This window comes from Convolutriloba macropyga, chromosome 10 (assembly GCF_964194025.1).
Source record: "Convolutriloba macropyga chromosome 10, txConMacr16.3, whole genome shotgun sequence".
Taxonomy (NCBI): Eukaryota; Metazoa; Xenacoelomorpha; order Acoela; family Convolutidae; genus Convolutriloba; species Convolutriloba macropyga.
In genome coordinates, this window is record NC_134477.1 from 53,925,838 (window position 1) to 53,948,519 (window position 22,682).

A 22,682-nucleotide genomic window follows, 5' to 3' on the forward strand; every position below is an offset into this window, starting at 1 on the left:
GAAGATTTAGGAGGCTAAAACTGCCAAAAGAGTTTAACGCTAATAATCTTGTAGTTATCATTTTCTGTTTTTGTTCTGTTTTTGCCTTCTTTTTTTCGAAATATCATTTCAGCCTAGACAAGACTTTTTGTATTTATTTTTTCGTACAAACGGAAAAGAGCCTGAAATTCTCCCCTATCCGTTGTTATTCACCATATCAAATAAAACTCTTGAAACAGTAGTTTCGAGGGAACAGTTCGAAGCGAGATAAATAATCAAGTAGGGAGCTTGATCACCCATCATCGCTGTGAGAAAAAAAATTTCGGGTCGTTCCCATTATTATAGCCCCTTGAAATTATAGTCCCCATTACGGTATATTTTCCATAATTGGGGCAGTGGGTGGGGCCATAGCACATCTGACCACTAAGCGAGGGGGCTATAATGGGGAAAGGCCCAAAATTTCTTCAAATGATTATTGTACAAATTATAACAAATCTTCCCGAATTCTTTTGCTAGTTGGAATGCAGATACCCATTATGATAAATTGTAACAATCGCAGAGAGTGAGTTAATTAGTTAATATACGTTTGCATTACGGAGAAGCTACAAGACGAAAGACCGATTTTGATTTAAAGTTGACATTGCCAGTGCACGTGCGGCTGTTTCGTACGTTATTTTTTTTTATCTGCAACACAGACGATTAAGAAGTACGATAACAATTGATGTAAACAATTTTTGCCATACCGAGGCTTGAATGTTTATGGCTCCATTTTGCAACCATTTTGATCACTGACCAATTTATAATTTCCAAGATTACCAAGGCTTGTCGTTCGATCAGTGACACTAAGCTCCTTAAGTGGATCAGGGAACCGATAGTGATATGCTATTCTTACTCTTTATCTCTGCCGTTGCAACTTATTACTGTTTAGCTGACTAACATCGAGAAGATTGAAGACATACAACAATTATACGACACATTGGGCTCTTTTCCCATCGAAGTTTCCCCAGATTATCGGGTCTAACGATAAAACCAGGGGTCTTCCCATTAGACCACCCCCCCCCATTATATCCCGCTCCCATTCTGGTATGTTAACTGTTTAATGGGTGGTCTATACGTTTTATGACTTTTTTTGGGGGGGGGGGGTGGGGGTGGGATGATGACAGACCCAAAACCAAAGTCGCACTCTCCCCCGTGTTCAATAATTTCAACCCAAATGACAATGATTTCAACCCAAAATATTATTTAACAGTTATGGAAGAAGATGGCGTAAGCATGCTGGTTTGCAAAATGAGTTTACTAATCAAGGAGAGCTGAATAGATCCCAAAAGTTTGTTTTGATTGTTAACCGTTATATGGTTAAATTGTTACACCGTTATTTGGTATACCTCGCCAAAACGCGGGGGAGGTCCAGGTTGCAGCTATAAGGGAGAAGAACCCAAGTGATCAGGTACAAAGGCTGGGCGCTTCGTTAGTTACATGAGCGCATTGGCACGGCATACGCGAGTGCAATTAATAAAGAGTAGTGGTACTGTTATTGGGCATTGAGTGTCTTTCAGAGAGGTGTCTGAATGCCGGGTAAGAAGGGCATCGAAAAGGACGACCAGAACAGTTCTAGCAGTGAAGATGAAGAGAACAAAGAAGAGGCCAAGAAAAAGACTGTTATGAACAGCAACGTCATGGCCGACATAGACGGTAAGAGCCCAAACAAATTTGCCCTAATATGATAGAGGTCTTTTCGGATAGAGGTTTTCCGGAGTTACATAATAAATCATTGTAAAATTATGGCAAAATGGGGGTGCAAATAATGGGGGGGGGGGCACAAACGAGAAAGATAAGGGGGCTAGAAAGGGAGACATAGTACACTGTACACAGTGAGAATATTAGGCACTTAGAGATACATTTACTGTAAAAATGGATCGTTTGCGTTTGTGCCTCCCCCGGTACGTTATGCACCCCTCATTTACAGAGCACATGTCATTACATAGTAAATCATTATGTACAAATACGGCCGGCACGTGTGTGTGTGTGGGGGGGGGGGGTGCCGATATGCACCCACTAAGCTGGGTTTGGGGGGGGGGGGGGGTGGCACAACCGGAAAATATCCAAAAAATTAGGATTGGCCAATCAAGTGCCCTTCATGTCCATCAATTGAAATTGTAATATAGCACGGTAGGACCCGTTTTGCCTAGTGTTCGCAAGATCTATTACAATGACGTAAATATTGCTTGAGAAAATGTGGCATGCTTTTCCTAGAAACCGTGGATCTTTGCTAATAGCTGCGATAGCATTGTGCTATTATTGGGCTGCTCGCGGTTTTTCCGGCTCACGGAGGTTTATTGATTTCTGCAGTTTGTACCGTAAATAGTGTCTATTCAGTCGGTGTTTTATCCCAAACTGAAAATGAAAAACAAACGCGAAAATTTGCCTCTGCAGGGTGTCTTTCGTTTTGGAATCTATAATGTTCTGCCTGGTAACTACTTTTTGGCCGAAATGTGCATATAGGTTGCCAATTTTTGTCCATTTGTGTGACGGTCAGTCGATGAGTTTTTGATTGCGAATTGTTTCTTTAAACATAAAAGTTTTCGATTTTTCCTTAATGTCGTTTTTTATTGACGAGTGCCGCTGGAGTATGTCTTATGCAACTTGGTTAACAATTTTTTAGCAAGTTTTTGTGATGCTCTGATTTCTTTGATGCTTATTCTTTTTTGGTTTTTATCAATGGCTGCTATTGACCTGCTCGTAATTTATACGGTACGAGGAGTTGTAGTTTTCACTTTTTTAACAAAAGGTAATCTATCCAAGCAAAAAATTACGCCCTGAAAGTGAACGTGGAAAAACTGTTCTATTGAACAAGTTTTAGCTAGGAGATTAACATTCAGTTAAAATGGTTTTAAGTCGTCTTCCGTTTTTTTTGTTGCAAATTGTCCCTAGCCGCATAATCTTCTGAGCCAGCGATTATAGCGCTTTTGTTTTCAGACGAAAATTTGTTTCGCTTTTCCTAATTATCCCGCTTTTTACATTTTTCGTGAAGCAATATAAAAAGTTGAGAAATTAAAAGTAACCGAAATTCAAGTAACCCAAATTCAAGCCTTAAAAAGGTTAATTGGCTAATAACGATTGATAAACATGAGAACTTTCCAGAAATTTTGGAAAAATTGGAACAAAAATTTCCAGAAAATTTGGAAAAATTGCAAAATTCGTGATGTTAAAATGCTGAAAAGCTTTTCCATTGCCCCTAGCAAATATGACAAATATGAAATAACATACAATCAAAACCAGGAGGAGGTTATCGGGCCACTGAGGCATGAAAAACTGAAAGATAAACCTTTTCAAGAAAAATTTGGCCTCAAAAACTCAAGAGACAAAAATTTTTTCATAACAAATGAGAAAAATCTCAAGTTTGATGTAAACGTTGGTATACTTTGTCTTATTAAAATGTTTAAAAAAACCTTTGCATTGCCACTATCAACTATACAGTAACCGACTATTGAACTCTAGAGGAGGTCGCAAGGGCCCTGAGGCTGAAGAAACTAAAAAAAGAAAAAAATTATCAAAAAAGAACTGGAAAAAAATTAATAAATATGCAGTAACCTATTATCAAAGCTTAGGAGGTTGTCTGGGCCCTGAGGCTTGAGAAAATGTTAAAAAATGACAAAAAGTCAATAAAAAACTTGAAAAATGAAGGTGTCTAAAAAATTGGTTAATTTCGTAATTTTAAAACCTTGAACCACTCCATTACCCCAATCAACTATGCAGTAACATTATTATCAAATTTTGGAGTAGATTATCTGGGCGCTGGAGATAAAAATACTCAAAAAATGACAACTGTCAAAAAATTACCAAAAGTTTTAACCAAAACAATGCTAAATTTCTTGATTAAATCTTTACAATCTGCTACTAGAATTGACGCTTGAATTTATGCACTAACCTGTTATCGGACTCCAGAGGAGGTTCCTTGACCCCTGAGGCAGCAAACAACAAAATTGACGGAAATTTCAAAAATTTTGACAAAATTGCAAAAATTATAATTTTGCGTGTTTGTTTGCAGTACCAAAAGATATAGCTCATAAAATGCACAGAAAAAGTAATAATATCTTGCAAAAGACATTCGTCAACTTTGACAAACGTCAATTCAAATCTGATCAAACAAAATACTAGAAAAATGATAAACGTGAAAAATAGCGCCATTTTTTGAAAAAAAAACACCTAAAAATTACCTTTTAACCTCGAGTTAGGGCTTTTCAAGCAGCTGCAACACTCTAAGCAATCGAAGGACTACTAAAGCCGGCTTTGGGCGTCGCTTTGTTTCGCTTTACTTTCTTTCACTTCTCTGGGTGAATCTTCATGCGTCAACATTTTTGGTGAAATAGTCATCGTCAAAGTTTTGGGTGAAATCTTTTTGACTTCTCTAGGCTAGTTCACTCTCTCATTCTGTCCAAAGTACTTTTTAGCAGCAGCTGCACAGCAGCAATCTATAAGCAACAGAGATAGTATCGAAATACTAAATCAAATATAGAAAGGGGATATACCCATAAAGCCCAATTTTTGAAAACCGCTACTTTGTTCTTATAAGTCTTCTTTGCAATCTCTAATGCTTATTGGTATTGATACTAACCTCTGTATCCTCTCATTAAGAAACAGGAGGATGGCCAGCTACAAAATGACATCAAAATAGGTTGCACTTCAAGATTTTTGTTTGTACAAAAATCATTTTGTTCTGTCAACTCCAATCGGGGGTGGGGGAATGAGTGGTGATGACAATTTTCCAATTGTGTTTATACTCAAGTTCAACAAAGCTATCGTAGCTATTATCCGGCAGTCGGCCGGGTATTCGAGAGTTTGGTTAAAGTGTTATTTAGGGAAGCTAAATATATTGTTTTGTTCGCATTTTGGGTCAGTCAGGTTAATGCTTATTTCTTAAATCTGACCATTTATCAAAGCAGATAAACATCATTTGTGTTCGAATATAGTTATAAACTTTTATTATGTTGCATTTAAAAAGTATGAAAACATGTACTATAAGTGATTAGCCAGTCTAATATGTTGCATGTATCACATATATTTTTATGTAGCTAGTAGTAGCGATACGGTGCCCGACGCATTTGGAGGTGCCAGTCAAACAGATTTGAACTCTGACCTCCCGAAGACACCTGGCAATACGGGTGGAGAATTTCACGGCAGTAGAATACAAAAGCAAATTTCTGATCCCAATGTGAAAGATCCCTTTGCCCCCAAGTAGAGTTCCCGTTATAGCCAATTCGCCTTCTTCTTTTCCTCCTTAAAATTCTGGCTGTTTTCTATTTTTTACTTTCTTTCTTTGAGTGAACTTTTTTTGTGATAGCTGCGATATCGGGTGGAGTGCAATTATTGACCTTCTCTTGGTTTTTACAATTGGATAAGTTTTTTTTTGGCTCATGCTTCTGACGTGACTGCGAAAAAGTCTGAAACTCTTGAAGAAAGTAATTCAAATTCTCTGATGCTTATCAGTGTCAATTTATATGTTTGGATATATCAAGCTTGTGACCAGTATGTATATATCGGAACAATTAAAACCACGCAAGCTCCCTGCTCTGACTTTAGATAAAATCTAGCATGTTTCTTTTAACTTGAAAGCTCTTTTCAAAAACACCTTCTGAAATTATAAGCTCTGGGTCATGCCCACTTATTAATTTAATTTGATCGAGAAATAAATACATCGCAAAAGTTAGTTAATTCCAATAGTTTTTTGATAAACATGAAAAGTTTATCAGATGCCTCGAAGTTCAGGTTTCTGTTCATCTTGAAGTGTTGGTTATCATCGGAATAAATTCATTTAATTTGATCAATCTGATGGAGGAAAGTAAGAAAAAAGGGAAAAAGATTGGTTTATCTCTACTCATCCTTATTGCTCTCTCGCTCTGGCTTAATGGTTATGCATTTCTATCACAAAATACTCGGGCAAATTGAGAAGAAGATCTCATTGATCTCGTTGTTTATCCTTTTGTCTCTATATTTGAATCTTTGATAATAAATTTTTAATGTTTTATATATATATATATATATATATATATATATATTTAATAGGACAAAATATGTTTTTTTGGTATTTTATGAAACTCTAAGTATAACTTAGAGTATATATAGGACAAAAAGGAGTATATATAGGACAAAAAATGTTTTTTTTTGGTATTTTCTGAAACTCTAAGTATAACTTATTTCAATTGCAAGGTGCAGTGTTGCTATTTAGAAACCTTTAATCTAGAAATTATTCAACCAAAAATCAAAAAAAGTTTTAAAATGACAAGGCAACATGCACAAAAATCATCCTTTTCTCTTGTTTTATTTTGTATCTGTAACCAGCAATGAGAATGATATTCACTAGTTCAGAAAAATTTGAGTGATCTGGAACAATAGAAATCAACAAAATGCAGTTCTTAAAAACGACGCGAACAAAATTGTAAACAAAAACTTGTAATGTTTCTCCGATGTTTTAGACAAACGTTTTATGTAATGTTTCTAAATCTAGTCTAATTATAAGTTTGCTTTTGTATTTTTGAGTTTTGACCGCATTCGTAGCCCTTTGCGGCGTTGCCACCTAGTCCCTTTAAGGACAGGTTTCATAGGCTTTCGAATGCGGTATCAGGGATATTTTTAATTCTTTACCGTTTGTATGCAACGGTTTTAGTGCTTTGACAAAATTTGTTTTTATTAGTTTAATGAATTAAAAGAAAATTGGAATTTGGCGTCGTGTAGTCGGGTAACTTTTGTCATTTTTTACAGATCTCATCATAATCATCAAAGTTTTTGAGTGTATTTTTCAGTTTTGACCGTTTTTGTTTTTTTGTTGTCTTCTCTGTTGGTGTCAGCAATGACAATCTTCTCTGCTTTTTGGGGAGACGTGATGCATCAGTTACTGAGAGTCCATCTCATAAATTGAGAGTTTTAAAAATTTGTTGTCACTTTATCCCCTGTCGATAAATTGTATCCCCTCAAAACATTTTCAGTGAAAATTGGGGATTTTGAAATACAATTACGCGTTTTTGAATCGTTGATACCTCTGATTTTTATTTCGCTTTCAATTTTCCAAAGTTCCAGTTTTTCTGCGTGTTACATTGACTCTTGCCGTTTTTCCTCAATGGTGGCGTACTTTTTCTTGATAACGGGTAATGGAAGCGGTTAATTAGCCTGCTGTTTGTGCTTTTTTGATTTTGAGAAATCAAAACAACTTTGGTTTTGAGAAATGTCCTCCGTTTTTTTTATTTTGTCTGCGCCTATCTTTTTTATGACCGTGAGTTCATTTTTCTAAAGCTCACAGCAGAAATTTTGTTCTGGTATTTCTGCAACTGAACAACCTCGTTTTTGTCTTTTTCTATACGTAGCTTGAGATTTTGGGTCAGTGCTATGATAAGAGATCTGATCACGCCCAATTTATTTCGGCATATAAACCCCTTTTGTTTTAAGGAAATTCCTTTCAATTTGTTATTTTATTTTTAATTGATGCTTATACCAGTGCAGTTGTATTAAAGTAATAAAAAGTGGCGGGCATTAATTTTTGGACAAACAAAATCTGTTTTATGAAGAATGGCGGTCATTTTAAGTAATTTCTTTCATTTCCTAAGAAAAGGAGAAAGTTTGGCTTATTTCGGTTCATGTTATGGTTATAATTTGAAAAAAAAGAGAAAAAAGTAGTTGGAAACCAATTGAGGGGCAAAGCTGGAAGATTATTTGATTTCGGTATTCAAAAATCAAAATTAAAGTATAACAAGTTTGGCTGTTGTTTAACGGTAAAGAGGCTCATTGGGATGGGATTGTTGTGTGATAAGACAAAAGTTACATTTTTTTTCAAAACCAAAAAAAAGAAATAATTGAGCTCCATAGTTATCAAAAATTTACGGATAGGGGGAAACTCAAACAAAATATTTTAAAAACAACAGAGATTGTGTAACGAAAATTTTTTCAGACGTAACATCAATTAATTTTGCTGATTTTTTAGTTTTGAAACTTTTATCAAGCCTGATAGGTAGCAGCAGTTAAGGCTTTTGAGGTGTCGCCTCAAGGGTGTTGAGTACCAATCTGAATATCTGAATACAGCTCTGAATGTAGCTAATCGTTTTTTAGATAGTTTTTAGATTGCCATTCGACTGAAGTTTTATTCAAATTTCTTCCAGCTTTTGCAGTTTGAGCACTAGCAAATGATCCGCCAGGTGCATTTATTACCGTATTTGTATTTATGGGTGAAGAAACATTATTCTGAAAAAATGCAGTAAAACACTATCAAAAATGCAGTTTTAAATTGTTTTAAATTGCATTCATTTTTGCAATTATTTTGTATCAAAAAATGATGAAAATCAAACAGGGGCTTACTTGGAAGATTTGAAAAGTTAGAAGCCAATGAAAACGGAAAGGTGTCAAATCTAGTTTGATTAATTTGTTCAGAAGTTCATATTATGTGAACTTGGATTTTTATTGAAAGTGATGCGATAAGACATAGATGTTCAAACTATAGATTTGTTTTTGAAAGACAACTGTATTTTCTCTGATAATAACATAGAAAGGAAACCACATTTGAAATTTTTTGAAAAACGCCTTACAGATGTTTCTATTGTTTTGGTTTCTGTTCTGGTATGATTAAACATGCTTGAATTGACATGAACTTCTGTTGCGAATTGACGTTTGCCCCTGTTTCGTAACTTTTTGTCAAAGTTCAGCGTCCTGTGTTTTGTTATCCTAAAGTAAAATTGATTCCGATGTCAGCAGAGGTCACATTTGGTCTCTTCCAATTTTTTTGGCCTGCATCTGGTTTCAAATCTTCAATTTTTCAAGACAGGTCTACAAAGCTGTCGCAGCTATTTTGCAGCAATCTGCTGGCAAAGATTTTTTACTCTATGGATTTCAACCGGATTCATAACATTTTTGCTCGCTACAGGCACATGGAAAGCTCCATTTTGTTATATACCAGAAAGAAAGGCATGCTCCACTTTATTCCAAACTCTTTAGTTCAAAGGCATGTCATAAAGAGGTACTATGGTATGGATCTTTATGGTTATTTGAAAAACAAGTACCAATTTAATGGCTATTTAAACGTTAAATCTTGCCGTTTCTTTGGAGTGGTTTCCAGAGATCTTTTCCCCTAAAGTTGTAACGGGAATTACTGTAAAGACCTAAAAAGAAAGATAAGACAGAGAAAAAGACCGAAATAAAGTCACAAAAGTCTTCCTCGACAGGATCTGTCAAAAATACTGGGAAAAGGGCAGGGAAAACTAAATTGGCTTCTGATGACGTTGACGACGATGATGATGATGACGATGAAAATCAAGATGATGAAAAGAGCGAAGGTGATCCCGGTTCAAAAGGTTTATCAAGAATTACCGGTTCCAAAAGCAACCGTTTTGATGGTGACAATGAAGCCAAAGGAACAACTGAGATATCAAAAAACATTGAGAAAACGAAAAATGAATCAGGAGAAACAACTCAAAATGAATCTGAGAAGGCTGAGGGCGATCCGCTTCGCAGCATTCACGGATCGCAACTTAGCGTAAATGATATTGAAGGCTCCAAAGAATTGTCGGACAAAGTTGGCGGTGGCACAGATGGAGGAAAAGAAAACACACAGCAAAGTGGTGCAGATCCAGAAACTGCTCTTCAAGAGTCTCAGCTAAGCGGAAGTGGTGTAGGATTATCTGGAAAAACGGGTAGCGGTACAAAAGGAACAAAAGGATTATCACAGAAAACTGGCGAAGATCCAGAGAGTTCACTTCAGCAGTCGGATCTAAGCGCAAGCGGTACAAAAGAGTTATCTGGTGAACCAGGCACTGGTACAAAAGGAACAAAAGTATCACAGAAAACAGGAGCGGATCCAGAAACTGCTCTTCAAGAGTCTCAGCTAAGCGGAAGTGGTGTAGGATTATCTGGAAAAACGGGTAGCGGTACAAAAGGAACAAAAGGATTATCACAGAAAACTGGCGCAGATCCAGAGAGTTCACTTCAGCAGTCGGATCTAAGCGCAAGCGGTACAAAAGAGTTATCTGAAGAACCGGGCAGTGGTACAAAAGGAACAAAGGTGTCGCAGAAAACAGGAGCGGATCCAGAAACTGCTCTTCAAGAGTCTCAGCTAAGCGGAAGTGGTGTAGGATTATCTGGAAAAACGGGTAGCGGTACAAAAGGAACAAAAGGTTTATCACAGAAAACTGGCGCTGATCCAGGGAGTTCACTTCAGCAGTCGGATCTAAGCGCAAGCGGTACAGAAGAGTTATCTGGTGAACCGGGCACTGGTACAAAAGGAACAAAGGTATCACAGAAAACAGGAGCGGATCCAGAAACTGCTCTTCAGGAGTCTCAGCTAAGCGGAAGTGGTGTGGGATTATCTGGAAAAACGGGTAGCGGTACAAAAGGAACAAAAGGATTATCACAGAAAACTGGCGCTGATCCAGGGAGTTCACTTCAGCAGTCGGATCTAAGCGCAAGCGGTACAAAAGAGTTATCTGGTGAACCAGGCACTGGTACAAAAGGAACAAAAGTATCACAGAAAACAGGAGCGGATCCAGAAACTGCTCTTCAAGAGTCTCAGCTAAGCGGAAGTGGTGTAGGATTATCTGGAAAAACGGGTAGCGGTACAAAAGGAACAAAAGGATTATCACAGAAAACTGGCGCAGATCCAGAGAGTTCACTTCAGCAGTCGGATCTAAGCGCAAGCGGTACAAAAGAGTTATCTGAAGAACCGGGCAGTGGTACAAAAGGAACAAAGGTGTCACAGAAAACAGGAGCGGATCCAGAAACTGCTCTTCAAGAGTCTCAGCTAAGCGGAAGTGGTGTAGGATTATCTGGAAAAACGGGTAGCGGTACAAAAGGAACAAAAGGTTTATCACAGAAAACTGGCGCTGATCCAGGGAGTTCACTTCAGCAGTCGGATCTAAGCGCAAGCGGTACAGAAGAGTTATCTGGTGAACCGGGCACTGGTACAAAAGGAACAAAGGTATCACAGAAAACAGGAGCGGATCCAGAAACTGCTCTTCAGGAGTCTCAGCTAAGCGGAAGTGGTGTAGGATTATCTGGAAAAACGGGTAGCGGTACAAAAGGAACAAAAGGATTATCACAGAAAACTGGCGCTGATCCAGGGAGTTCACTTCAGCAGTCGGATCTAAGCGCAAGCGGTACAGAAGAGTTATCTGGTGAACCGGGCACTGGTACAAAAGGAACAAAGGTATCACAGAAAACAGGAGCGGATCCGGAAACTGCTCTTCAAGAGTCTCAGCTAAGCGGAAGTGGTGTAGGATTATCTGGAAAAACGAGTAGCGGTACAAAAGGAACAAAAGGATTATCACAGAAAACTGGCGCAGATCCAGAGAGTTTACTTCAGCAGTCGGATCTAAGCGCAAGCGGTACAAAAGAGTTATCTGGTGAACCAGGCACTGGTACAAAAGGAACAAAAGTATCACAGAAAACAGGAGTGGATCCAGAAACTGCTCTTCAAGGGTCTGATCTAAGCGGAAGTGATGGAAAAACGGGTAGCAGTACAAAAGGAACAAAAGTGTTATCACAGAAAACTGGCGCAGATCCTGAGAATTCACTTCAACAGTCGAATCTGAGTGCAAACGGCGCAAAAAAATTATCTGACGAAAATGGTAGTAGTACAAAAGGATTGAAACCTTCACAGAAAACAGGAGCGGATCCCGAGAGTTCTTTTCAAGAATCTTATGTAAGCTCAAGTGGCGGAAAAGGTTCATCTGGAAAAACGGGCAGTGGTACAAAAGGAACCAATGGCTTAGAACAGGCAACTACTGCGGATTCTGGGAATTCAATTCAACAATCTGATCTAAATGCAAGTGGATCAAAAGAGCTGGCTGATGAAACTGGTAATGGTACAAGGGGAACGAAAGATGTACCAGATAAATTAGTAGCGGATCCAGAAAGTTCTCTTCAAGAGTCTGATCTGAGCGCAAGTGAAGAAGGCTTATCTGGGAAAACGGGTAGCGGTACAAAAGGTACGAAAGGATTATCACAGAAAACAGGCGCGAATCCACCAAGTTTACTTCAAGAGTCAAAACGGGGCGCTAGTAATACGAAAGGGTTGTCTGGGAGAACTGGTAGTGGCACGAATGGAACAAACGGAAAATCACAGAAAATGGGCAGTGATCCAGAAAGTTCAATCCATGATTCACAAGCTAGCGGGAGTGCTGTTCAAAGCAAGACAGGCGTTTCCGAATCAGATCAACGAAGCGCTAATCGGACTAAAAATGTTTCAAAACAGACTGGTAATGTCTCACATAGAATCTCTGATGATGCTTCCTTGACAGAATTGTCAGCAACTGAGTTTTCTGGTGATACAGCTAGCGAGTTTGACGAAGTTGATGAAAATCTGGCAACTTTGGGTAGTGCCAAAAGTGTTTCGAAGTCAAGGAAAACTAATCAAACAAAAAGTAGGTCTCGATATGGCGACGGAAGTCACGTGGAACCACCGAAGATTTCAATTGACCACTCCAGATCTATATCCGAAGGAACAACTGCTAAATCAAGGAAAAGACCGACGTCAAAGAGGAAAACAGGACGATCTGACGTTGACAACCAGAGTGGCTCGACATCAAATTTATCCGGTTTTCAAGAAGACAGTTCGAGGTCAGTTCCAAGCTCGTCAAGAAGCCAGAAAACGTCGTCGAAAAGCGGGAGTATCGATACTAAATCGAAGGTGTCTAGCTCGAAAGGGAAGTCAAAAACAGCGAGTGGATCGGTAGGAACTAAGTCAAAAACTAAAGCCAATAAGAGCAAAAGTAGACCACAAACTGATGAGTTCGAAGTTATATCGGGCGATGGCTCCAGTATCTCAGAGAGTAATGATGAATTTACCGAAATCTCAGGCGGTGAAGATGACTTATCCATTGCATCTGGATTGTCTAAAAGTAGCAAGAAGTCGGCCAGTAAAAGTAAAAATGGAAAGCCAAAATCAGCGGGAGCAAAATCAAAAACTAAGAGCAGAACCATGAGACCAGCGGGATCGAAAGGTCTAACACTTCATTCTAAGTCGCAGAAAAGTGGGACCAGGGTATCTAAAACGTCTTCAATCCAGGGATCACAAAACGAAGACGGATCTATGTCATTTTCGAGCGCTAGCAGAAAGAAGCCATCTTCTAAATCTAGAAGAGGTGATACCAATAGAGGAAATATAAAGCAGCCTATGATGACCAAAAGTCAAGAAGCTGCGCTTTTAACTGAAACTAGTAACTCAGAGAGTGAAGACAAGTTTCAGTCCCAAACTGGTAGAACACAATCCATGGACACGGAGGCAAAACCAAAACAGACATCAAAAATGTCTGGAACCATTGGATCTATGCTGTCTGGATCAATTAATACCGGAAAAACGGCGTCACTGGTCCATTCTCGTGGAGCTCATGGAAGCACTGATAATTCGGTTAATCAACGCTCCGATATTTCAGCATCTGTTGTTCACTCCCGGGGCACTCATAGACATAGTGGAGTTACTGAAGCGGATGATGATCTCGAAGATAGTGCCGCGAAAAGCAAGTCAGCACTTTCGAAATCAATGGGAACAGCGGGAAAAAGTAGAACAGATACTGGGGGCTCCCGGAGTAAACCTTCCGGTAAAAGTGGCTCCAAGCTCAGTGCAGAAGACAATCAGACTTCGCCTTCATATGGAACCCTGACTGAAGCAGTAACAAAAGGTTCTAAACGGACGGAGGGCCTGGATGAAGACGCAGAAGTTGATGAAGACCTGAGTGGGGATGCTTTCGCTGATGGGAAAAGTGGAGCTGGCTTTTCGAAGTCGAAGACAACCGAAGGAAAAAACGGAACAGCTGCTTCGATGCCAGGCAGTAAACCTTCAGGTACTCAAGGGTCAAACGTATCGGCATCTGTTGTTCACTCCCGGGGTACTTATGGTCAGAGCGGAGTTACGGAAAACGATGATCTTGGAGAGGAGGGCAGTAGTGCCGCGAAAAGCAAGTCAGCACTTTCGAAATCAATGGGAACAGCGGGAAAAAGTAGAACCGATACTGGGGGCTCCAGGACTAAACCTTCCGGTAAAAGTGGCCCCGAGCTTAGTGTAGAAGACAATCAGACTTCGACTTCATATGGAACACCGACTGAAAAAGTTACAAACGGTTCTAAACGGACGGAGGGCCTGGATGAAGACGCAGAAGTTGATGAAGACCTGAGTGGGGATGGTTTCACTGATGGGAAAAGCGGAGCTGGTTTTTCGAAGTCGAAGACAACTGAAGGAAAAAACGGAACAGCTGTTTCGAAGCCAGGCAGTAAACCTTCAGGTACTCAAGGCTCAAATGTATCGGCATCTGTTGTTCACTCCCGGGGTACTTATGGTCAGAGCGGAGTTACGGAAAACGATGATCTTGGAGAGGAGGGCAGTAGTGCCGCGAAAAGCAAGTCAGCACTTTCGAAATCAATGGGAACAGCGGGAAAAAGTAGAACCGATACTGGGGGCTCCAGGACTAAACCTTCCGGTAAAAGTGGCCCCGAGCTTAGTGTAGAAGACAATCAGACTTCGACTTCATATGGAACACCGACTGAAAAAGTTGCAAACGGTTCTAAACGGACGGAGGGCCTGGATGAAGACGCAGAAGTTGATGAAGACCTGAGTGGGGATGGTTTCACTGATGGGAAAAGCGGAGCTGGTTTTTCGAAGTCGAAGACAACTGAAGGAAAAAACGGAACAGCTGTTTCGAAGCCAGGCAGTAAACCTTCAGGTACTCAAGGCTCAAATGTATCGGCATCTGTTGTTCACTCCCGGGGTACTTATGGTCAGAGCGGAGTTACGGAAAACGATGATCTTGGACAGGAGGGCAGTAGTGCCGCGAAAAGCAAGTCAGCACTTTCGAAATCATTGGGAACAGCGGGAAAAAGTAAAACAGATACTGCGGGCTCCAGGAGTAAACCTTCTGGTAAAGGTGGCCCCGAGCTTAGTGTAGAAGACAATCAGACCTCGACTTCATATGGAACACTGACTGAAACAGTTACAAAAGGTTCTAAACGGACGGAGGGCCTGGATGAAGACGCAGAAGTTGATGAAGACCTGAGTGGGGATGGTTTCACTGATGGGAAAAGCGGAGCTGGCTTTTCGAAGTCGAAGACAAGTGAAGGAAAAAACGGAACAGCTGTTTCGAAGCCAGGCAGTAAACCTTCAGGTACTCAAGGCTCAAATGTATCGGCATCTGTTGTTCACTCCCGGGGTACTTATGGTCAGAGCGGAGTTACGGAAAACAATGATATCGGAGAGGAGGGCAGTAGTGCCGAGAAAAGTAAGTCAGCACTTTCGAAATCATTGGGAACGGCGGGAAAAAGTAGAACAGATACTGGGGGCTCCAGGAGTAAACCTTCCGGTAAAATTGGCCCCGAGCTTAGTGTTGAAGACAATCAGACTTCGACTTCATATGGAACACTGACTGAAACAGTTACAAAAGGTTCTAAACGGACGGAGGGCCTGGATGAAGACGCAGAAGTTGATGAAGACCTGAGTGGGGATGGTTTCACTGATGGGAAAAAGGGAGCTGGCTTTTCGAAGTCGAAGACAACCGAAGGAAAAAACGGAACAGCTGCTTCGATGCCAGGCAGTAAACCTTCAGGTACTCAAGATTCAAATGTATCGGCATCTATTGTTCACTCCCGGGGTACTTATGGTCAGAGCGGAGTTACGGAAAACAATGATATCGGAGAGGAGGGCAGTAGTGCCGCGAAAAGCAAGTCAGCACTTTCGAAATCATTGGGAACAGCGGGAAAAAGTAGAACAGATACTGGGGGCTCCAGGAGTAAACCTTCCGGTAAAATTGGCCCCGAGCTTAGTGTTGAAGACAATCGGACTTCGACTTCATATGGAACACTGACTGAAACAGTTACAAAAGGTTCTAAACGGACGGAGGGCCTGGATGAAGACGCAGAAGTTGATGAAGACCTGAGTGGGGATGGTTTCACTGATGGGAAAAGTGGAGCTGGCTTTTCGAAGTCGAAGACAACCGAAGGAAAAAACGGAACAGCTGCTTCGATGCCAGGCAGTAAACCTTCAGGTACTCAAGGGTCAAACGTATCGGCATCTGTTGTTCACTCCCGGGGTACTTATGGTCAGAGCGGAGTTACGGAAAACGATGATCTCGGAGAGGAGGGCATTAGTACCGCGAAAAGCAAGTCAGCATTTTCGAAATCAATGGGAACAGCGCGAAAAAGTAGATCAGATACTGGGGGCTCCCGGAGTAAACCTTCCGGTAAAAGTGGCTCCAAGCTTAGTGCAGAAGACAATCAGACTTCGCCTTCATATGGAACACTGACTGAAACAGTTACAAAAGGTTCAAAACGGACGGAGGGCCTGGATGAAGACGCAGAAGTTGATGAAGACCTGAGTGGGGATGGTTTCACTGATGGGAAAAGTGGAGCTGGCTTTTCGAAGTCGAAGAGAACTGAAGAAAAAAACGGAACAGCTGTTTCGATGCCAGGCAGTAAACCTTCAGGTACTCAAGGGTCAAACGTATCGGCATCTGTTGTTCACTCCCGGGGAACCTATGGTCAGAGCGGAGTTACGGAAAACGATCTCGGAGAGGAGGGCATTAGTGCTGCGAAAAGCAAGTCAGCACTTTCGAAATCAATGGTAACAGCGGGAAAAAGTAGAACAGATACTGGGGGCTCCCGGAGTAAACCTTCCGGTAAAAGTGGCTCCAAGCTTAGTGCAGAAGACAATCAGACTTCGCCTTCATATGGAACACTGACTGAAACAGTTACAAAAGGTTCTAAACGGACGGAGGGCCTGGATGAGGACGCAGAAGTTGATAAAGACCTGAGTGGGGATGGTTTCACTGATGGGAAAAGTGGAGCTGGCTTTTCGAAGTCGAAGAGAACTGAAGAAAAAAACGGAACAGCTGTTTCGATGCCAGGCAGTAAAGCTTCAGGTACTCAAGGGTCAAACGTATCGGCATCTGTTGTTCATTCACGGGGAACCTATGGTCAGAGCGGAGTTACGGAAAACGATGAGCTCGGAGACGAGGGCATTAGTGCCGCGAAAAGCAAGTCAGCACTTTCGAAATCAATGGGAACAGCGGGAAAAAGTAGAACAGATACTGGGGGCTCCCGGAGTAAACCTTCCGGTAAAAGTGGCTCCAAGCTTAGTGCAGAAGACAATCAGACTTCGCCTTCATATGGAACACTGACTGAAACAGTTACAAAAGGTTCTAAGCGGACGGAGGGCCTGGATGAAGACGCTGAAGTTGATGAAGACCTGAGTGGGGATGGTTTCACTGATGGGAAAAGTGGAGCTGGCTTTTCGAAGTCAAAGAGAACTGAAGAAAAAAACGGAACAGCTGTTTCGATGCCAGGCAGTAAAGCTTCAGGTACTCAAGGGTCAAAAGTATCGGCATCTGTTGTTCACTCCCGGGGTACTTATGGTCAGAGCGGAGTTACGGAAAACGATGATCTCGGAGACGAGGGCATTAGTGCCGCGAAAAGCAAGTCAGCACTTTCGAAATCAATGGGAACAGCGGGAAAAAGTAGAACAGATACTGGGGGCTCCCGGAGTAAACCTTCCGGTAAAAGTGGCTCCAAGCTTAGTGCAGAAGACAATCAGACTTCGCCTTCATATGGAACACTGACTGAAACAGTTACAAAAGGTTCTAAGCGGACGGAGGGCCTGGATGAAGACGCTGAAGTTGATGAAGACCTGAGTGGGGATGGTTTCACTGATGGGAAAAGTGGAGCTGGCTTTTCGAAGTCAAAGAGAACTGAAGAAAAAAACGGAACAGCTGTTTCGATGCCAGGCAGTAAAGCTTCAGGTACTCAAGGGTCAAAAGTATCGGCATCTGTTGTTCACTCCCGGGGTACTTATGGTCAGAGCGGAGTTACGGAAAACGATGATCTCGGAGACGAGGGCATTAGTGCCGCGAAAAGCAAGTCAGCACTTTCGAAATCAATGGGAACAGCGGGAAAAAGTAGAACAGATACTGGGGGCTCCCGGAGTAAACCTTCCGGTAAAAGTGGCTCCAAGCTTAGTGCAGAAGACAATCAGACTTCGCCTTCATATGGAACACTGACTGAAACAGTTACAAAAGGTTCTAAGCGGACGGAGGGCCTGGATGAAGACGCTGAAGTTGATGAAGACCTGAGTGGGGATGGTTTCACTGATGGGAAAAGTGGAGCTGGCTTTTCGAAGTCAGAGAGAACTGAAGAAAAAAACGGAACAGCTGTTTCGATGCCAGGCAGTAAAGCTTCAGGTACTCAAGGGTCAAAAGTATCGGCATCTGTTGTTCACTCCCGGGGTACTTATGGTCAGAGCGGAGTTACGGAAAACGATGATCTCGGAGAGGAGGGCATTAGTGCAGCGAAAAGCAGGTCAGCACTTTCGAAATCAATGGGAACAGCGGGAAAAAATAGAACAGATACTGGGGGCTCCCGGAGTAAACCTTCCGGTAAAAGTGGCTCCAAGCTTAGTGCAGAAGACAATCAGACTTCGACTTCATATGGAACACTGACTGAAACAGTTACAAAAGGTTCTAAACGGATGGAGGGCCTGGATGAAGACGCAGAAGTTGATGAAGACCTGAGTGGGGATGGTTTCACTGATGGGAAAAGTGGAGCTGGCTTTTCGAAGTCAAAGAGAACTGAAGAAAAAAACGGAACAGCTGTTTCGATGCCAGGCAGTAAACCTTCAGGTACTCAAGGGTCAAACGTATCGGCATCTGTTGTTCATTCACGGGGAACCTATGGTCAGAGCGGAGTTACGGAAAACGATGAGCTCGGAGACGAGGGCATTAGTGCCGCGAAAAGCAAGTCAGCACTTTCGAAATCAATGGGAACAGCGGGAAAAAGTAGAACAGATACTGGGGGCTCCCGGAGTAAACCTTCCGGTAAAAGTGGCTCCAAGCTTAGTGCAGAAGACAATCAGACTTCACCTTCATATGGAACACTGACTGAAACAGTTACCAAAGGTTCTAAGCGGACGGAGGGCCTGGATGAAGACGCAGAAGTTGATGAAGACCTGAGTGGGGATGGTTTCACTGATGGGAAAAGTGGAGCTGGCTTTTCGAAGTCAAAGAGAACTGAAGAAAAAAACGGAACAGCTGTTTCGATGCCAGGCAGTAAAGCTTCAGGTACTCAAGGGTCAAACGTATCGGCATCTGTTGTTCATTCACGGGGAACCTATGGTCAGAGCGGAGTTACGGGAAACGATGATCTCGGAGACGAGGGCATTAGTGCCGCAAAAAGCAAGGCAGCACTTTCGAAATCAATGGGAACAGCGGGAAAAAGTAGAACAGATACTGGGGGCTCCCGGAGTAAACCTTCCGGTAAAAGTGGCTCCAAGCTTAGTGCAGAAGACAATCAGACTTCGCCTTCTTATGGAACACTGACTGAAACAGTTACAAAAGGTTCTAAGCGGACGGAGGGCCTGGATGAAGACGCAGAAGTTGATGAAGACCTGAGTGGGGATGGTTTCACTGATGGGAAAAGTGGAGCTGGCTTTTCGAAGTCGAAGAGAACTGAAGAAAAAAACGGAACAGCTGTTTCGATGCCAGGCAGTAAACCTTCAGGTACTCAAGGGTCAAACGTATCGGCATCTGTTGTTCACTCCCGGGGTACTTATGGTCAGAGCGGAGTTACTGAAAACGATGATCTCGGAGAGGAGGGCATTAGTGCCGCGAAAAGCAAGTCAGCACTTTCGAAATCAATGGGAACAGCGGGAAAAAGTAGAACAGATACTGGGGGCTCCCGGAGTAAACCTTCCGGTAAAATTGGCTCCAAGCTTAGTGCAGAAGACAATCAGACTTCGCCTTCATATGGAACACTGACTGAAACAGTTACAAAAGGTTCTAAACGGATGGAGGGCCTGGATGAAGATGCAGATGTTGATGAAGACGTGGTTGGGGATGGTTTCACTGATGGAAAAAGTGAAGCTGGCTTTACGAAATCGAAGGGCACTGAAGAGAAAAGTGGAGCAGCTGTGTCTATGCCAGGCAGCACATATTCGGATACTCAAGGTTCAAATGTCTCGGTATCTGTTGTTCACTCTCGGGGAATGTATGAGCAGAACGGCGTTACTTATGCCGATAATGATGATGATGTTGATGGAGCGGAAGAGATCAGTGGAGCGAAAAGCAAAACCGGTACTCTAGGTGTTGGAGTTGGTTCGCGAGTTTCTTCTAGAAAGTCGCACAAAACATCTCACGCGTCAGAAGTAAAGTCTCACGGCAGTTTTGAGACAACCAACTCGACTGATAACTCAGATTTAATACAACCAACAAAAAGTCAACTTTCTGACTCCAAAAGTAGGAGCTTGACAGCCGGCAAACCATTGCATTCAAAATCTGAAGTCAGTGGAAGCGGAAAGGTAGGTGGAACTGAAACTGGTACTCAAGAGAATGATGAAAAGAGTGATTCAGTAGAAAGGGAATCGCAGAAAGATGGATCAATTACGTTTGGATCATTATCACAGAAGGTGGGTTCTCATCAAGCTGGACAGAGCGATGTCTCTCAGGAAGAGGGCTCCCAGAACACTGATGCAGATGGAAACAGAACGGGGGTAGATTCGCAATCGGGAGAACGGGAGAAAAGTTTTGGTTCTCAAGGCGAAAAGAGTAAATCACAAGCCACAGAATCCGCAATTTCCGCTCGCACATCTCTCAAAGATGAGGAAACAGGTAAAGAATTTGAAGTGCAATTGGGGTCAAAGGGAACGCTCGGTGTGAAATCTCTAACGTCAGAGGACCAGCAAGATCCAGAAGCTGAAGGTTCCAAAGTTATGTCATTGAAACCAAGTGACGATGGCAGATCTAAAAGCAGTAGGTCGAGCAAGCGAAGCAGGGGTAGAAGCAGCCGACGATCAAAGAGAAGTGGTACAAAAGGTGGAAGTAGAGATGTTTCTCAAGGTGAAGATGATGGTGAAAAGAGCCAAGGTCAAAGTGCAGATGACGAACAAAAAGCCTCGACAAAGGAGGATGATCATTTTGGAGACAACGAAAACAAAACGGGTGTTGAAATAAACAATGAAGAGGGAAGCGAAACTGATGGTGATGGTCCGAACAGTATGATCAACCGATTTACAGACGGAAGAGCTTTAAAATCTAAAACAGGTAGTAAAAAAGAAACTGGAGCTTCAAGTCTGAAGCAATCTAGCGCTGAGCTAAGCGACTCAGAAGTTTCCTCGTTTGGTCGTAAAAAAGGTCCTGGAAGTAAGTCGACTAAAGGTTCCAAGAAAAGTGAACTTGCACGTAAATCAGGTCTGGAAACTCCGGACGACGAGGAGCCGGTCGGAGATCCTGGCAATTTGTCAAGTGAGATTGATTTACCTCCTAAAGATGATAGCAAGTGGCCTAAAACTGAGCCTACTTTGCCTCCGACTGAGTTTGGTAAACGGTATGAAAATTTAGCTAACAAAGACGAAAGGCCTGGAGGAGGCAAGCAACAGTTCAACTTCGATGACCAGATGAAGTCCACAAAGAGTTGCATGCACTCTCTGGAACAGTTGAGGTCACAGCATGAACAGATGTTGAATGGATTGCAACAGTCCAAACAACTGCAACAAGACGAAGCTGAGTAAGTAATTTTTGAAGTCAAATTGGAGAAGTGATTTCGGTCATGCCGAAACAGGATGTGGAGCGAAAAAGCGAGTGGTTTTGCGGCGTGAATTTTCTCCAATTCCAAAATAGAGTCAGAGAATAGGGTCATAAAATTTCTCTTTCTCGATTGTGATTTTTTGACTTGATTTTCGCTATTTTTTCCAAATTTTTATTTTTCTGATCGGTTTTCCCAATCTATTTATTATCCACTCTAGGAATAGTCTTTTGTGTAGTCAATGAAAATTCTTTGAATTGTGTCAGGAGTACATGTCCTGCTGTTTTTTGTTTCATCTTCTGACGCTCGTTTTTCGTTTTACCTTTTTTCACACTGCAAAGCTGAAAAAGTCAAAAATTGTGAATGACTTCTTCCTCTCACTAACGGCTTTTGCGCGCGTGACGTCATTTCTCACTCTCTTTAGCAACCGTTTTTCGTTCATATGCGTGATTGGATTTTAGTCATACGTGACTTACCTCACTCAATAAAATGACTTCTGCACTTTAAAACTTGATTTATTTCAAGGTCAAAGGAACTGATGTGTGTAATAAAGGTCCCTAATGAAAAGCTTCTGCGCAATTAATTTTAACAAGCTTTATTAATTTATCGCTGAAGGTTTTTTACATAGTTATTTGAGCGGCGTCGATAACTTTCTCAACTTATATATGTATCTGTTTCTATCTCTATTATATGATACTCAAGTATATTTCTTTCGCAGCTATTCAGGCAATGTGCTGGCTGTTTGATAATTATACTTCTATTAATAAAAAAGTTATTAATAATAAGCTGATAGCGTTAATGCCATGGCTATTATCAAAGTTACATTTTAACTGTAGTTGGTCTTTTAATTAGCCATTGCCATCATTTTTTGTTTTGTTTAATTAGTTTTTCAAAATTCAGGTTAAAGTAAATTTTATCAATCTCTGGCGTTTAGGGTCTAAGTTTTCTGCGAGTTGTCGTTTTTGTACCAGTTATAACTTATAGCCGATATTTTTACCTCAGCCAACATCGCAAAAACATACAACGGTTGCTAGGCTCGTCCACGTTGTTATTTGATTTTTGATTTTGAAAATGTGCTCTCGGTCAAAGTTTAGCCATTATACCTTGCTGCATTTTTTTTCGATTTTGGGTCTATTCATTTTGAGTTTTTTTAGGAAAGAAACGAGCTACACCAGTGA

General features: G+C 41.5%; 1 protein-coding gene across 1 annotated transcript; it reads left to right on the forward strand.

Annotated features, from left to right (window-relative positions):
- The first annotated feature begins 1,427 nt into the window (after window positions 1-1,427).
- On the forward strand, window positions 1,428-21,490 carry LOC142348075 (uncharacterized). The gene is made up of 3 exons (XM_075399240.1): window positions 1,428-1,671; window positions 5,052-5,214; window positions 9,118-21,490. The coding sequence occupies exons 1-3, from the start codon at window positions 1,548-1,550 to the stop codon at window positions 21,488-21,490; spliced, it is 12,660 nt and encodes a 4,219-aa protein (XP_075255355.1). The 5' UTR covers window positions 1,428-1,547.
- The last annotated feature ends 1,192 nt before the right edge of the window (window positions 21,491-22,682 follow it).

Coding starts and splice junctions, on each gene's coding strand:
- LOC142348075 (XM_075399240.1), top strand. CDS start 1,548: ATGCCGGGTAAGAAGGGCATCGAAAAGGACGACCAGAACAGTTCTAGC. Junction 1,672..5,051: donor CGTCATGGCCGACATAGACG/GTAAGAGCCCAA, acceptor ATTTTTATGTAG/CTAGTAGTAGCGATACGGTG. Junction 5,215..9,117: donor AAAGATCCCTTTGCCCCCAA/GTAGAGTTCCCG, acceptor ATTACTGTAAAG/ACCTAAAAAGAAAGATAAGA.